General features: G+C 37.9%; 1 protein-coding gene across 1 annotated transcript in view; it reads right to left on the bottom strand.

The window, feature by feature from the left end:
* Positions 1–929: 929 nt before the first annotated feature.
* The window catches only part of LOC126427181 (uncharacterized), a 79,475-nt gene continuing 63,354 nt past the window's right edge, over positions 930–17,050 (bottom strand). The window contains exon 4 of the mRNA XM_050089405.1: positions 930–1,088. Coding sequence (XP_049945362.1) covers positions 930–1,088 — 159 coding nt within the window. The remainder of the gene's footprint in view (positions 1,089–17,050) is intronic.

Consider the following 17,050-nt stretch of genomic DNA (forward strand, 5'->3'; position numbering starts at 1 on the left):
TACGGACATCTGTGTGACAGTTTGTATGATTATATTGTAAATTGGACACAGGTTGGGGACATAGCAGTTTGTTGCTTTAATTTTGGAGACCAGTGTATGTTTTACATTCTTTAAGTTAGGATACTGAAACAATCATCTTACCTGTAAAATCATTGCTCATATCACTTGTTTTCATATTTTCAGTTTTATTGGTGGTGCACTTACTATTTTCATCATTGGTGGATTCTTCACTATCTTTGCCTAGTACTAAGACTATAGTATTTGGCTTTAATCATCCATAATTTATTTTATTACTTGATTGGATATTACGAGAAATTTCATTCTTACCAACACCATAATTATTGTTCTCATACATTATGGCATTATAACATTATTTTTGTTCATTGATTTGTTTGTTTCTACTCTTTAGAACTCTCCTTTCTGAAGGTGGATTCTTCACTATCTTTGCCTAGTACTAAGACTATAGTATTTGGCTTTAATCATCCATAATTTATTTTATTACTTGATTGGATATTACGAGAAATTTCATTCTTACCAACATCATAATTATTGTTCTCATACATTATGGCATTATAACATTATTTTTGTTCATTGATTTGTTTGTTTCTACTCTTTAGAACTCTCCTTTCTGAAGGTGGATTCTTCACTATCTTTGCCTAGTACTAAGACTATAGTATTTGGCTTTAATCATCCATAATTTATTTTATTACTTGATTGGATATTACGAGAAATTTCATTCTTACCAACACCATAATTATTGTTCTCATACATTATGGCATTATAACATTATTTTTGTTCATTGATTTGTTTGTTTCTACTCTTTAGAACTCTCCTTTCTGAATTTGTAAAATGAATTGGGTTTTCAAATTTATCTATCTATCTAAAGAATCACTATTCACAACTTTGTCTGAGCCAGGTACAGATGGTTGTCATTCTTTTTTACTTTTCTTTACATTTCTGCCAACTAATTCTTTCTTTTGTTTTGAGTTGACTGCATTTCTTATGCTTTTTGGTGGTACTGCCCCTGGATTGTTCATTTCACATTTTTTCTTGTCACCTGCAGTTTGTACTCTGTTGCTTTTCACAGACTGTAAAAATAATTAAATAATTCAAAACATGCACATCAACTGAATTCAAATGTAAATCAGTCACCTACATTACACCACCACAAATAATGATATATATAAAACATTTTAAAATAAATTAAAAATACAGATGGGAAAAGCTTTAAGTTCAATAATTTTTTAATCACAATGGGTGATGACAATCTACTATCACACAGATGGGGTGTTAAGCAGCATAAAGATACATAATAGCTACAGACACTACTAATGCTGGAGCAATCAAAACTAGTGACCGGCCATCATACACAGCCCCAATTTCTGTTAGATATGTCCTCTGCCTGCTACTACCATCTTGTTCCATTCACTTTTTGCTCACTTATCGCATCAGATCCCACCAATATTCTAGTTGGGAGACACATTCAGACCTTTCACATGTGTGTAAATAGAAAATACATTTCTCCACATTCTGCATGTCAGCACTCTTGCACCAAGCATGTAACAGTCATGCATAAAATAATGTATTACCTACCCTTTGCATGATTACAAATATTTGCAGAGACCAGGAAGAGGACTTTAAAAAACTGTAAGATCATTCAGTCATTTGATAAAATGATGCACTAGATAAATGAAACAAAATGTGAAGGCACAGTGATGTGGTAGGCTATGTCATTGGTTATTTGAGAGATGAAAGAGGAATGAAGAGGTGGGAGAGTATTATGGTGAATTAATAACCACTACTCCACTACAGCCAGTCCATCTGTTTTGCCATATTCATATCCTAACAAGTTGGTGCAGAGTGTAAATCTCATTTCAAGCTACTTTTATTATTTTAGGACTTGTTGTCATCAAACTCCATGTTATTTTGCTAATTAATGTACTATGCAGCATGTAATCTATTAGAGAAGTGAAAAACTTTGTGTATGTCCACGTTTTGTTATGATTGTCAGCTAACGACATGCTTCGCCTTTCATGATAGCAGGGGCTGGAATTGAACTAGCACTAAACAGATTCACTGATTAAATTTTTTCATGTCATTTTGAGCACAATTTTTAGGTTACTCTATGCAATTTCCTTCCAGGGATCATTTTCTTGATTCAAAACTTTATATTATTCATAATATATAAAAACAATCTGTGGGTGTTCATGTTTCCCACTCACTGCTACATTGTTGTTGCTTCATTAGTTTTCCTATAGTTTCCTGCTTCACCTGACATAATTTTAGGTTTCTTTGTGACTACATAATTTGAGTGCTTACTGGGTATGACTAAATAATGTTTTAACTGTGTGTTCTTTACTGTAGGTCCGAAATGCTATATGTTTACAATACAAGACTTCATGCACACTCTCTCCCTTTCTAGATCAAAAGTACATAATATCTTAACAATTCGTGAAGTTTTGGGCTGACTCATGTTGCAGATACTTTCTGTTTTATTAAAACACTAATCTTATGGTTAACATAATATGTGATTAATTAATTTGGATCAGAATGGAATTTAAGTTTGTAGCACTATTGAAAATTCTTTTTGAACATGATAACATCATAGATAAACATAAGTGAGAACATAATTATCAACTAAATATTTACCTACAAAATTCTGACAATATGGGTTACAGTTAGAGTAGTCATTTAGCCAAAGATGTTAAAGTATATGTGACCAGACAAAATTCTTATTACTGTTTTTTTGATAGGGAGGGAAAAATGTGTGCATCAACAGGGATGCAGGAAAATATGGAATACACATTCTTACAGGGTTAGGAATTCCCATCAGAGAGCCTTGCTCCAGGCATACTCCAACTGGTGATACCACCTGAGCGTACAAACAGTGTTTCCTTGGGAGAGAACTGGAAACTACAGGAAAAGTTCAAAGCAGAGCCACTCAGAGCTGGTGATTGGCCAAGGCTACACATTGGCAATTATACCAAATGCAAAAACCATCAGCATACAGCACGCACCACTGGTCTGACAGATGTGACTAGCCTAATGACAGCAATGAGGAAGAGTGTCACACTCAGCATGGAGCCCTGAAGGACACTGTTCTCTTAAATCTGTGGGCAGCTGAGTGATATACCAACATTGACATGAACAAACCAACAAAAAAATCAATATCGAGCCCCAAAAGCCCCAGTTATGGACAGTAAGTAAAATGGTGTCATACACATTACATAGGTAAATAGAAGACTGCAATGAGGTGTTGGCATTAAAAAAAGCCTTATGGACTGCTGTTTCCCATCTAATCAAATGGTCATTTGTGGTCTTACACATTCAATAATGAGAGAACACTTAAAAACACAACAGAATTCACACAATATGTCAAAAACATACAAGTACCTGATGGAGCCACACTTGCCTCATTTGACATACAAAACCTTTATTCATCCATACCAATAGATCCCACACTACAGATAATCAATGCCAACCTACATAAACACAAAAAAATCCCTTCAACTCACATTTTTGAACCAATGGACCTGCTTGAATTCACACATTAACACAACTATTTTAAATTTAACAATAAAATCTACAAACAAACAGATGGTCTGGCAGTGGGTTCAAATCCTTCCAGATTGCTAGCAGAAATATTTATAAGTAACCTACAAGACAAAATCCTAAATTCCAATCACCACCTCCTGGAAAATATCATCTACTACTACAGATATGTAGATGATACCATCATTTTAATCAAAGACACTAAAGATGACATCAGTGAGTTGAACCAGTTTTTGAACAACTACCATGAAAACATAAAATTCACAGTTCAACACCAAACAGATGACAGTATAAATTTCCTAGACATTACCATTAGAATAAAGAATAACAGACAAGAGTTTGAAATTTATCGGAAGCCTACCACAACACATACCACAATCCACAACTCCTCTTGTCACCCCACAGCACACAAAATGGCAGCATTCTGGTACATGATCAATAGAGCTATCCAACTACCACTCTCTGAAGAGAAATGTGATCAAGAATTTGAAACAATAAAACAAACAGCTTTTGAGAATGGTTATAACATCTCCATAGTAGACACCTTAAAACACTCAATAATGGTAAAGCAATCACAACACAAAAAACTAAAAGAAAATAACATCTTCCAAACAATCCCCTCAGATTGCCAATGTCTTCAAACGAAAAGGCATAAGCATATCCTTTACAACAGACAACAAGATTGGACAGAAATTACCCCTCAACATCGGCACACGAAATCCACTTCATCACACAGGTGTGTACAAAATTGAATGTTTGGACTGTGACTGCTTCTACATAGGTCAGACAGGCAGATCATTTGAGATTAGATTCGAGGAACACATGGCAGCACTAAAAACAAAAAAAATAACACTCATCAACAATAGCCACCCACCTGCATGAAACAAAACACCATGTTAACAACACAAGTATCAGCATCCTACACATCCAACCAAAAAGCAGAAAACTAGAAATCTTTGAAACACACCAAATAAAACAACCTGAATCCATCTTAAATGACAAAAATGACAATATTTATAATAGTATCATCTCTGTTTTCAGCAACTGCCTACATCATTAAAATACACACACACACACACACACACACACACACACACACACACACACACACACACACACACACACGTGTGTGCGTGCATGCACACACACCTTAATAGTTACCATAAATATTGACAGCTGCAATTACAGATAATTCATCACACCAACACCTTACCCTGTCAGCTTGAAACTATATGTACATCAACTACTGGCAGAAACTGTATATCTATCTGCATATTTTAAAGCATTAACCAATGTATTACCCCAACCTCTAGGCAGTTAATATATGTAGCATGTAAGCATAAGACCCCCAGCCATGTAAAGTTTGCTCTCATACAATCACTCTTTCCACCTTCTCTCTCTCTCTTACTCTTACTCTCTCTCTCTCTCTCTCTCTCTCTCTCTCTCTCTCTCTCTCTCTCACACACACACACACACACTTTCTCTCCCTCTTCCTCTCCTTCTGCCTCCAGCCTGCCACATCTGTCTATTAATCCCAATCAAATATTGTCATTTATGTGTAATTTTACTGCTGTAGCCAATATGATTTTTGTTCTCAAAGTCTGTAACGTTTCACCTGACTGTCATTAACAAGTATGAAGTTTAAGCCATTTTAGCATTTCACCTGATTGTATAAACGAGTGCAAAGTTTAAGCTGTTTTAACTTGTCAAAATTGGATTTATGTGCCACCTGAAGTACACACACATGTATTCGACACCTCAAAACAAACACCTCCAAATCTTTTAAATAACTATTCTGTAATAATGTTGTTATGATGTATATTCTTTGTACTTTGTTATTATGTCTTCTCTTCTGCTATATGAACCTTGCACCCAGCAGATTCCAGACGCCATATTTGTTTACAAATATGACAGTATACATGTGATGTGTTACGACAGCGAAAGGAACCTGTGACCACTGGAGGTCCTCTATTTTACTTATTTTATGTTTACTGTTAGATATCAGTTTAATTTTTGTCAGAAGAATCCCAAAACCATGTTCTGAAATAATGTCTTGTTTCTCCACTAGACAGTCCCACAAGTTCCTCCCAAAAAGTCGTAACACAACACACACAGAAATGTCATACTCACTAACGTAAATCCACCAGATGATGCAGGTTTAAACCTTTGAAACGCATTGTGGAAATAAATAAAATGGTGACTAGTAACAGCAAACATGTTTTTTTAAATTTAATGTCAATAACAGTCATGGTAAAGCCTAACCTAAAATTTTCGCTTTTATAGGATTGTCCCTTCCAGAAACTAAACTGACAGGGGGCGAAAGGCCCCACAACAGAAAACCCAACATAACGGTTATGCTATAATCTTTTCAACCAATTTGCAGAGCATGTTGGTGAGGTTGACTGGCCAACAGGTGTTGATGGATGTGGGGTTTTGTCTGGTTAGAATTGGGAAGTTCTCAGTCAGTGGAAGGTTGTCATTTAATTCAGAGTGGTGAGGGTGAACAATAGGGATATATCTTCAACTTTCCCATTATGCAGTCATAAGGTAGTTGGGTAAGAAGAGCTCACATATGCTGATACAGAATGGTTGCAAGGTGTTCAGCAAGAACTGACACCAGTTTTTAACCTTTGGCAGCCCAGAAGACTATGGAGCTTGGTCTGTACACAGAATTAAGACATACATTCCCATGGCATAGATATGGTGCTCCCAGCATTCCTCCTTACTGTGCTTAATTTGACTGTGAGGCTTGTGTGCAGTCACTTCAAACTGATGAGTGTGGTCTCTGAATGATGTCACTTGAGACACACAGTACCCTTAAATGATCCTGAATTGTTGCTGCAGTGTCTTTGGTCAACCACTGCACTGCCTGGTGTCAGTAAGGGCCTGTTGAAATGGGAATAGCAGTTTCTGGAAAGCAGACGATCAGTTAGGACACGTGACTCAAAACATGAAGTGGTAGCAGAAATATACAATTGCCAGTTGACCGCTTCAAGAGCTCAAAATGGTACATGATCTGTTACGCTGACAAACAAGTATCAGGAACATTGGAAAAAGGCCACTACCATACAAATCATTGTGTAGTGACCATTGCAGCGAATCCATGAGATTGGGGAAAAGCGTGGACTAGAGTTATTCAATTAGAAGGCCCCTACCAGACAATATGGTACTTCCCTATGAGGGGAGAGGTGGTGGTGGTGGTGGTGGGGGGGGGGGGGGGGGGGGAGGCGGTGGAGCACTTAAATCCCAACTCAGGAAAAAAATTGGAAGGGGAGGGAGAGGAGTTGTTGGATTAAGTTGGTCACCTCAAGGTAGGTAAGTGCCCCGCCTGATATAGTGATCAATAGGGCTGTTTGCATTTGCATTCTACACCTACATCTACATCTACATCTACATCCATACTCCGCAAGCCACCTGACGGTGTGTGGCGGAGGGTACCTTGAGTACCTCTATCGGTTCTCCCATCTATTCCATTCTCGTATTGTTCGTGGAAAGAAGGATTGTCGGTATGCCTCTGTGTGGGCTCTAATCTCTCTGATTTTATCCTCATGGTCTCTTCGCGAGATATACGTAGGAGGGAGGAATACACTGCTTGACTCTTCGGTGAAGGTATGTTCTCGAAACTTTGACAAAAGCCCGTACCGAGCTACTGAGCGTCTCTCCTGCAGAGTCTTCCACTGGAGTTTATCTATCATCTCCGTAACGCTTTCGCGATTACTAAATGATCCTGTAACGAAGCGTGCTGCTCTCCGTTGGATCTTCTCTATATCTTCTATCAACCCTACCTGGTACGGATCCCACACTGCTGAGCAGTATTCAAGCAGTGGGCGAACAAGCGTACTGTAACCTACTTCCTTTGTTTTTGGATTGCATTTCCTTAGGATTCTTCCAATGAATCTCAGTCTGGCATCTGCTTTACCGACGATCAACAAAATATGATCATTCCATTTTAAATCACTCCTAATGCATACTCCCACATAATTTATGGTATTAACTGCTTCCAGTTGCTGACCTGCTATTTTGTAGCTAAATGATAAATGATCTATCTTTCTGTGTATTCACAGCACATTACACTTGTCTACATTGAGATTCAATTGCCATTCCCTGCACCATGCGTCAATTCGCTGCAGATCCTCCTGCATTTCAGTACAATTTTCCATTGTTACAACCTCTCGATACACCACAGCATCATCCGCAAAAAGCCTCAGTGAACTTCCGATGTCATCCACAAGGTCATTTATGTATATTGTGAATAGCAACGGTCCTATGACACTCCCCTGTGGCACACCTGAAATCACTCTTACTTCAGAAGACTTCTCTCCATTGAGAATGACATGCTGCGTCCTGTTATCTAGGAACTCCTCAATCCAATCACACAATTGGTCTGATAGTCCATATGCTCTTACTTTGTTCATTAAACGACTGTGGGGAACTGTATCGAACGCCTTGCGGAAGTCAAGAAACACGGCATCTACCTGTGAACCCGTATCTATGGCCCTCTGAGTCTCGTGGACGAATAGCGCTAGCTGTGTTTCACATGACCATCTTTTTCGAAACCCATGCTGATTCCTACAGAGTAGATTTCTAGTCTCCAGAAAAGTCATTATACTCGAACACAATACGTGTTCCAAAATTCTACAACTGATTGACGTTAGAGATATAGGTCTATAGTTCTGCACATCTGCTCGACGTCCCTTCTTGAAAATGGGGATGACCTGTGCCCTTTTCCAATCCTTTCGAACGCTACGCTCTTCTAGAGACCTACGGTACACCGCTGCAAGAAGGGGGGCAAGTTCCTTCGCGTACTCTGTGTAAAATTGAACTGGTATCCCATCAGGTCCAGAGGCCTTTCTTCTTTTGAGCGATTTTAATTGTTTCTCTATCCCTCCGTCATCTATTTCGATATCTACCATTTTGTCATCTGTGCGACAATCTAGAGAAGGAACTACAGTGCAATCTTCCTCTGTGAAACAACTTTGGAAAAAGACATTTAGTATTTCGGCCTTTAGTCTGTCATCCTCTGTTTCAGTACCATTTTGGTCACAGTGTGTCTGGACATTTTGTTTTGATCCACCTACCGCTTCGACATAAGACCAAAATTTCTTAGGATTTTTTGCCAAGTCAGTACATAGAACTTTACTTTCGAATTTATTGAACGCCTCTCGCATAGCCCTCCTCACACTACATTTTGCTTTACGTAATTTTTGTTTGTCTGCAAGGCTTTGGCTATGTTTATGTTTGCTGTGAAGTTCCCTTTGCTTCCGCAGCAGGTTTCTAACTCGGTTGTTGTACCACGGTGGCTCTTTTCCATCTCTTACGATCTTGCTTGGCACATACTCATCTAACGCATTATGTACGACGGTTTTGAACTTTGTCCACTGGTCCTCAACACTATCTGTACTTGAGACAAAACTTTTGTGTTGAGCCAACAGGTACTCTGAAATCTGCTTTTTGTCACTTTTTCTAAACAGAAAAATCTTCCTACCCTTTTTAATATTCCTATTTACGGCTGAAATCATCGATGCCGTAACCGCTTTATGATCGCTGATTCCCTGTTCTGCGTTAACTTTTTCAAATAGTTCGGGTCTGTTTGTCACCAGAAGGTCTAATATGTTATCGCCACGAGTCGGTTCTCTGTTTAACTGCTCAAGGTAGTTTTCAGATAAAGCACTTAAAAAAATTTCACTGGATTCTTTGTCCCTGCCACCCGTTATGAACATCTGAGTCTCCCAGTCTATATCCGGCAAATTAAAATCTCCACCCAGAACTATAACATGGTGGGGAAATCTACTCGAAATATTTTCCAAATTATCCTTCAGGTGCTCAGCCACAACAGCTGCTGAGCCAGGGGGCCTATAGGGACATCCCATTACCATGTCTGAGCCTGCTTTAACCGCGACCTTCACCCAAATCATTTCACATTTTGGATCTCCGTCAATTTCCTTCGATACTATTGCACTTCTTATCACTATAAACACGCCTCCCCCTTCACTTTCCAGCCTGTCTCTGCGGTATACATTCCAATCTGAGTTTAGGATTTCATTACTATTTACATCTGGTTTCAGCCAACTTCCTGTCCCTAGTACTGTATGGGCGTTGTGACCTGTTGCATCCAGTGTGGATGCAAACAGGTACAAGCATTATGGTTGAGTGGCCTTGCATATGGGCAGGGCCATGTGCAAGAAGCACAAACAAAGGTAGGGATTGGTTAGTGGTCAGACGTTGAAGAGTTGTTGTGGTAAATGTACATGTGTGAACGCAAGAGAGAGCCATTCTGTGTAATGGTCTCTATAGCACTTATTTAAATGTTAAGACTGAAGATAGCTGGGTTGGATCATAGTAAAAATTGTCTCAGTTATGTAAATAGTCGAAATTCAGGAATTTCCGACTGAACTGATGGTAAATTGGCCAATGTGTAATGGTGTAGAAATGCACAAAGGAGTGCATTAGCAATGGCTACCAGTATAGAGACATGAAGACATCATGCTGCCACCATGGCGTCTCAACTTGTAACAAAAGAAAATGAGGTATGAGACTTTTGTTAATAATTTTTATAATCGGAAAATAATTTCAAATCTATGCAGAATACCACCAGTCGATAATTTCAATTTGTGATCAATTTAGTAGTAATGTGGAACTACTAATTGGAATTCTTGTAAAGTTATTTTGCCTGAAACCACATTCCTCTTTCCTAAAGTACATTGCTATTTGAATATCAGTATTACTATTCAAGTTTATTTGTAGCACAGTATAAGGAAAAAAACTTGTCGTCTTATCCAATGTTACATTATGATGATGTATGCTCCTTTAGAGCGGCACTGTTAGTGCAAAGACAATGTGGTCACCTGTTTATAGGTAATTTGTTTAAAATTATCTGTCACTGAATTACAAAAGTTCTTGCAAAGAATTATTCAAAGCCAAAATCAATTAAGTTCATTTCAGTCAACAATATTATTCCATTAGTAGCAAGTGTGCTAAGAATATTAAAATTTCAGTTCTGAGTTTACAGAGAAATAAAATTTCATTCTTGCAAGTAACTTTTCAGTCATACAACAAGTCAGTGAAGTCATCTAAAGTCATTAAAATTAATTCAAACCGGGAACAAAATTTGCTGCTCTAGAGCTGGTGACCGACCTTCATTGAATTAGTTAGTTCTACACACGGGATAACTCTTGGTAAGTGATTAATGCTCTCTTCGGAATTTGCTTAGGCTGTCTGCTGTTATGGCTGCCAACTGGGATTATAAATCAATAGGAAAGTGGGTAAGGTAGGAAGTGTGACTGCATATGAAATGTAAGGCAGTGTTCTACCTATGATTGTTTATTGTTTAGTAATTGTGTTTGATAACAGGTGGACATTGTGTGTAGTGTTTCACTAATGTTCAACTGAGTGAAGTGACAGCATAATAGCTTGTAGAAAATACAGAATAAGGCAGGCAGCCAGCAGTTATATGAATGAGTGGCAGCAAAAAATTTCCAAATACGCTGGTATAGAAGTAGTACATGGCTGCCAATTCCAGCAAAGTTACCACAGTAAAATTTGAATCATTCACTAAATTTTGTGAGTGATAAAGTCGAGTGGTGACATTAGGGGTAAAGAGAGTCAGTTGTACTTGACATTATAGGGACTGAAATTGAACAAACATCACTTACATTGTAGATGGAAGTGACATCAGAATAACAACGCACAAGAAACATGATTTGGGTTTGTCATTCAGGTTTCAACTCTTTACACCCCAAATTTAATTATATTATCAAATAATTTTTATACCATTGAACCTGTTGACTGGGTGACAGGATTTTTAAAATTTGTGCATTACTGCAGTAAAATGGTAAATTACATAACCTTCAGTTTTGTAATTTTGGCATTGTAAAATAAATACCAAAATTGGTAAGTCCATGCAATAACCTGTATAATAATAGGAAACCTAACATTCAGAATAGTTAAGCAGCTTGTGCTTCACTGTGTGAAAATTTTAGATAGGCACAAATGAGAGCAGCACAACATGATGTCAGGTCCTAGTGTACCAGATGAGGCATTGCCTTTCGATCACAAGATGGCAGAAGACAGTGTAAGACAGAACAACAATTTAGAAGACAGTTCTTGAATGGTGTTACCTGCAGTGAAAACAGATTTTTTTTTTTTTGTTGGTGGATGTAACTGTACATGTGGATTAGACAATCCATTAAGAAGATTTACGCTGATTATAAAAATGGAACATGATTCTGGTCAAGTAAAAATTAAAACTGAACCGTATGTGGCAGTGGAGGGGATGCAAATGGATATCAGTGTTGATTTAGTGACTTTGTTCAATCATATAGTGACTCAAATAATGTTATGGCTACAGGTATTACCAACAATATGAACAATGTGGATGCAGGTTTCAAAAATAATCCAAAGCAGCTGGAAACTAACATGAACACTATTATGCTGCAGTTAGAGTGTAAAATAAATACTAGCCTGGATACAAAATTGACACAAAAGGAAACAAAGATGACTAAACTGAAAGACAAAATTGATATTCAAGTGAAAACCGGGTATATCAAAAGAGGGACCATGATATACAGTTTGGATTGAAATCTTTCAGGCACAAAGCCAATGCATAACTGACATAAGCAAACTGGTAAACAACATGAAGACTGATGTAACTAAAATTCAGACAAAATTTGCCAGTATCAAAGAAAGATTTGATTTGGAAACTTAGAGATTAGAATGAGAGGTACAACCTCTTATAGAAGGACAGCTGCAAGTTATTGAACCAATAGTTAGGACTGAAATTTCAGATGAAACACAAGCCAAACTGGAAGCATTATGCAACACAATGAAGAGTGTACTAGAGAACATGGGTTCTTGCATTCAACAGCAAGAATCCACAACAATTCATACAGAGATGGAATTGGTACATTTGCAGGTACAGAATCAGACACTGAGTAGTTACACACCATTTGTAACAAAGAATTCTGGGGTATTAAGTATAGAGGGTAAGTTTGGCCCTCAGAAAAAACAGGGAGGTTGGCATTCTACAGACTTCATCAAAAACTGTATGTGCTACTCATGATGTCAGACAAAGAAAGGATAAATTCAGTAATTAATTTCTTAACAGGAAATGCTAAGTGATGGGGACTGAATTAGGATGTGGAGAATTTGCCATTCTCTGAATTTTTGAGAGTAAGTTTCTGGAAGAGTTTTAGTCTGTCCAGAAATAAGACCAATTGTGATGAGAGTTTACCATTGCCAGAAAGCCAAAACATGGATGCGGATCCATGAAGGAATATTGTGAATCATAGTTTAAGAGCTTGGAGTATTTAAAAAGCAGAAGGTCTGAGTCTGAGATAGCTTGAGAACTCAAGAAGAATCTGCCAGATGATTCCAAGCTATACGTAGGATGTAACCATCATAATTATGAAGACTTTCTGGAAAAGCAGAGAGCAAAAATATAGAGTGCAAAACTCACAATCGAAGAGGATTCAGGAACCACAATGTCCCTGAAAGAGCTAATGGCAATCAGCCACAAACAAATATGATGAGAGGAACAGTTAGAGAAGGCTGAGTAGGTTGTTACCACCAGGAAGGGAAAACTTAACTGGTAATAGGGTGCAAGATGAACTGGTAAAATAAGATCTGCATAGATACTACTTAACGAGTCGATGAATTGTGATGAGGATAAATCGTGAAGGAAGAGGAAGGCAGTAAGGGGAAGGGTGATGCTGACATGCATGCATATTACGAGATTATCTCTTTTGCTCAATACACTCAACAGGTGAAGAATCAGCCTGCTAAGAATCCGACAACTTCCATAGAAGGGACTAATTCTGACCCAAACCTGCAAATAATAGAGAGTAATGTCAATTTCAATTGGTAATAGTGATAGCAGTCATGTATAACCAAGAAAACAAGAGATGTGACAGCAAGAAGATGAGGTATCCGAAACTGTTGGAATTTATACAACTGACAGTACTATCGGAGACATCCTACATAGATTAGAAAATTTGCAGGAAAACAAGGAAGATTTGAGCAGCTGCAATGAGGTGGTCTCTTTTTCTGACAAAGAAGTCGATGGAATTGATTTAAACCTGTGCAAACTGTTCAGAGAAGAGATGGGGCAAGAAGAACAAGAAATTGGTCATAATCAGTATTGTAAGACAGCATCTTTTAAGACTAGCAAGATATGTATGATTCTGATGAATTGTAAATAGAGAAAGATGAACAACTGTAAGAAATATACACTCTAACTGTAAAATTTGTAGTGTCAATTTGAGCTAAAGAAAATAAAACCAAAATCCATCAGGAAAACAATGAAGATGTAGTAAGCGAGGAAGTTTCCGAAACCATGGCGGAAGGACATAACCAAAAAGACACTGTAGAAGAGGATGCGGTCTCAGAATATGTAGGCATTGAGCTATGAGAGAAAGCAGAGCAGGATGGTTGAAATGGAGAATGAAACCTCCAGATAATACTTTCACTATAAAAATGGGTCGGATATCATGGCAAGACCTTGCAGTTGAAAGGATTTATTATGGGAAAATGGAGAAGACTGGAGGTAGGACACTAGGGTGCAAACCATCATTCCCATTAAAGTACATGGACAGGAAATGTTTGTACTTTTGGATACAGGAATGAAAATAACTACTGTTTCAAATGCTTTTCTTGAAATAACCAGGCACAAATGGAAATTGAAAATATGCCAGTGGCAGGTCTTAAGGTTATAGGCACCACAGGAGAGAGTAGCAAACTTAAAAAGTACCAAGTATTATTAGATTTTCAGATATAGAGAGAGTGGCTTAGTTATGTATTTCTTGAGGTAACAGAATCAAGTGCCAAAATCATCCTAGGGATTGACTGGTTGATAAACTGAGCTCAAAAAGCTATCATATATCATGCAGAAGGGAGGTAGTTGGACATTCTGTTTGAATCAACTAGGGTGTTAGAAGGGAACCAGCTGAATTGTTCAGTGCATACAGATGAAGGGAATTTTGGTTTAGGATTGAGGTATTAGTGGTACCCAATACAGAAAATGTTAGACAATGAAGGGAAAGAGCCCAACTTACAACAAGCAGTGGATCATGCAGACAGGTTGTCTTTTACACAATGAGAGAAATTATTCCAAGTGTTACAGGACATTAAAGAAGTGTTTTCTGACAGGCCAGAAAAGGCAGTTGGATATGATCATCATACAGAAGTTATTGAGACTGAAACTTTTTTCACGTCACCACATAATATTCCATTAGCTGAAAAGGACACAGTACAAAAGGAAATGATTGCATCCTTGAATGAGGATAATAGAAAGGAGCAACAACCCTTATAACAATCCCTTAGTAAATGTTGGGAAAAAGGATAGTAGCATGCATGTTGTAATAGATGCACGTATGTTATACAAAGCTGTAAAGAAAGAGACAAAACACCGTGAGAATATGGAAGATCTTTTGCAAAGATTTAGTGGGGTGAAATTTATTTCAAGTTTTGATATGGTGAAAGGGTATTGGCAGGTGGAGTTGAATGCAGAATTGTGAAAGTATATAGCTTTCCTCCTTGCTAGGAAATGTTATCAGACTATGGTGGTTTCATTCAGGCTGAACACCAGTTTTCGTACTCATATATGCACTTGACAAGATCTTGGCCAGCAAACTCAGATCACAAATAGCAATATACATGGATGACTTAATGATTGTGATCAAGACTTGTTAGGAACATTCCACAGGTATCCAGAGCTCTAATTAGGGGAGAAATGAACCTGAGATTACAAAACTACGATTTTGTTAGAAAGAGAGATAAAATTTCAAGGGCATATAGTTACAGCCCAAGTTATAGAAAAAGATCCGTAGAAAATAAGAGCCATTCAAAATTGTTCAGTGCTCAGGACTTGCAAGAAGCTGAAGGCAGTCATTGGATCATGCTCTTTCTATTGTAAATATGTGCTCAATCAATTATCTAAGAGTCCACACCCGAATAGTCTAGTGAATAAAAGTGGCACATTCATAAGGGCTGACAAACATGCAGCATTTAAGAAGCTGAAAGTAACTTTAGCTGAATATATTAAGTTGTGGTATCCAGACTTCAGTGAACCATACTATTTGGCTATGGACAGTTAGACTCTGGCTTCTGGGTCTCAGTTTTTCAGATGATAGAAGCCACAGGAGGAAATACTCATTGGCAAACTGCTTTTGCAAGCCGAACCCTCAGCAAATACGAGTGTAACTATATGGTGTCCGAAAAAGAGGCCCTTGCCATAGTCTTGGGTTCTTGAGGGGAACAAAACCATTATCCACACTGATCATAGAGCTTGACTCTCCTGAAGTACTGTCAATTCCTGCATAGCACACTGGCTTCATGGTCTCTGTTTTTACAGTAATTCAACATGGAAATCAGATACATCAAGGGTATAGAGCATACTGTACCTGATGACCCATCATGACTGCCAGTGTGTAGTGGAACATCTCAAAAGGTGAGGTATAATGATGTGGCTGCGAAATAAATTATTTAAAAAATTTAGAGGGAAAGTAAAGAGGATGTGTCAGAATGCCGATGAGATGCTGAAGTATGTAAAGGTCGAATTTGATGATGTAGATGCTGGGGACATAGGCTCCTATGTAATTTATGAAGCAATATAACACAACAAGAAGATAAGTTGTCTGGGAATATTGTGAGTGGTCTCACAGCACATAGAAGTGACAATTGATTATTTTCACCTAGCATTTGGTCACTATGGGACAAAGAAATGTAAAACAAAAAAAGTTGGAGTGTCTAATGTTCAACAACATGGGGCCATCGAATTATGCAAAGGGTAAAATCATGTGATCATTAAAGTCAAAAGTGATAAATGCAACTAGTTGAAGGCCAATGTAGACAATAAAATCCAAGTAAGTACTAGAAATTGGGGCCTTGGACACTTTCGATCCACTCCCCAAGATAACGGAAGATTTTGTTTGTGGCAGTAGCTCTATTTTCCAAATATATTAAATCATATCAAATAAGGAAGGCTACGTCAAACAACTGAACAATATCTTTCACCCGGGGTTTTAATTATCTATCATCATTCCCTGAAACAAGGGATATCCTACCTGAGATACTGCCCACACCTCCTAAAGGGGCTTTCCATCGCTGACCCAACCTCCACAACATCCTAATCCATCCCTATGCCACCCCAACTCCAACCCCTTCCCTTTCCCTGACCCCTCCAGACTGCTGCTTGCATCCCACGTGATAGTTGCATTCTGGTCCAAGTTACTGAAGTTGCCAGTCGTATGTGCATTAAGTGTGCCTGCTTGAGCATGTGAGTGGTGAAGGCTGTGCCTAAAAGCTTTATGCAAGTGTGTTTTTAACTGTGTCTGTCTGCAACTTGATGCATCTTCTTTACGGTAAGTGGTAATCTGTCTTTTCTTACATTGTTCATATTTAATTATAAAAGTTAGTGGAAAGAATTATTTGAAGTTAAAATCAATTCAGAGCAGTTTCAATCAACAGTAGTATTGCACTGCTAACAAGTGTGTTAAGAATATTA

The sequence above is a fragment of the Schistocerca serialis genome, chromosome 11, assembly GCF_023864345.2.
Source record: "Schistocerca serialis cubense isolate TAMUIC-IGC-003099 chromosome 11, iqSchSeri2.2, whole genome shotgun sequence".
NCBI classification, from domain to species: domain Eukaryota; kingdom Metazoa; phylum Arthropoda; class Insecta; order Orthoptera; family Acrididae; genus Schistocerca; species Schistocerca serialis.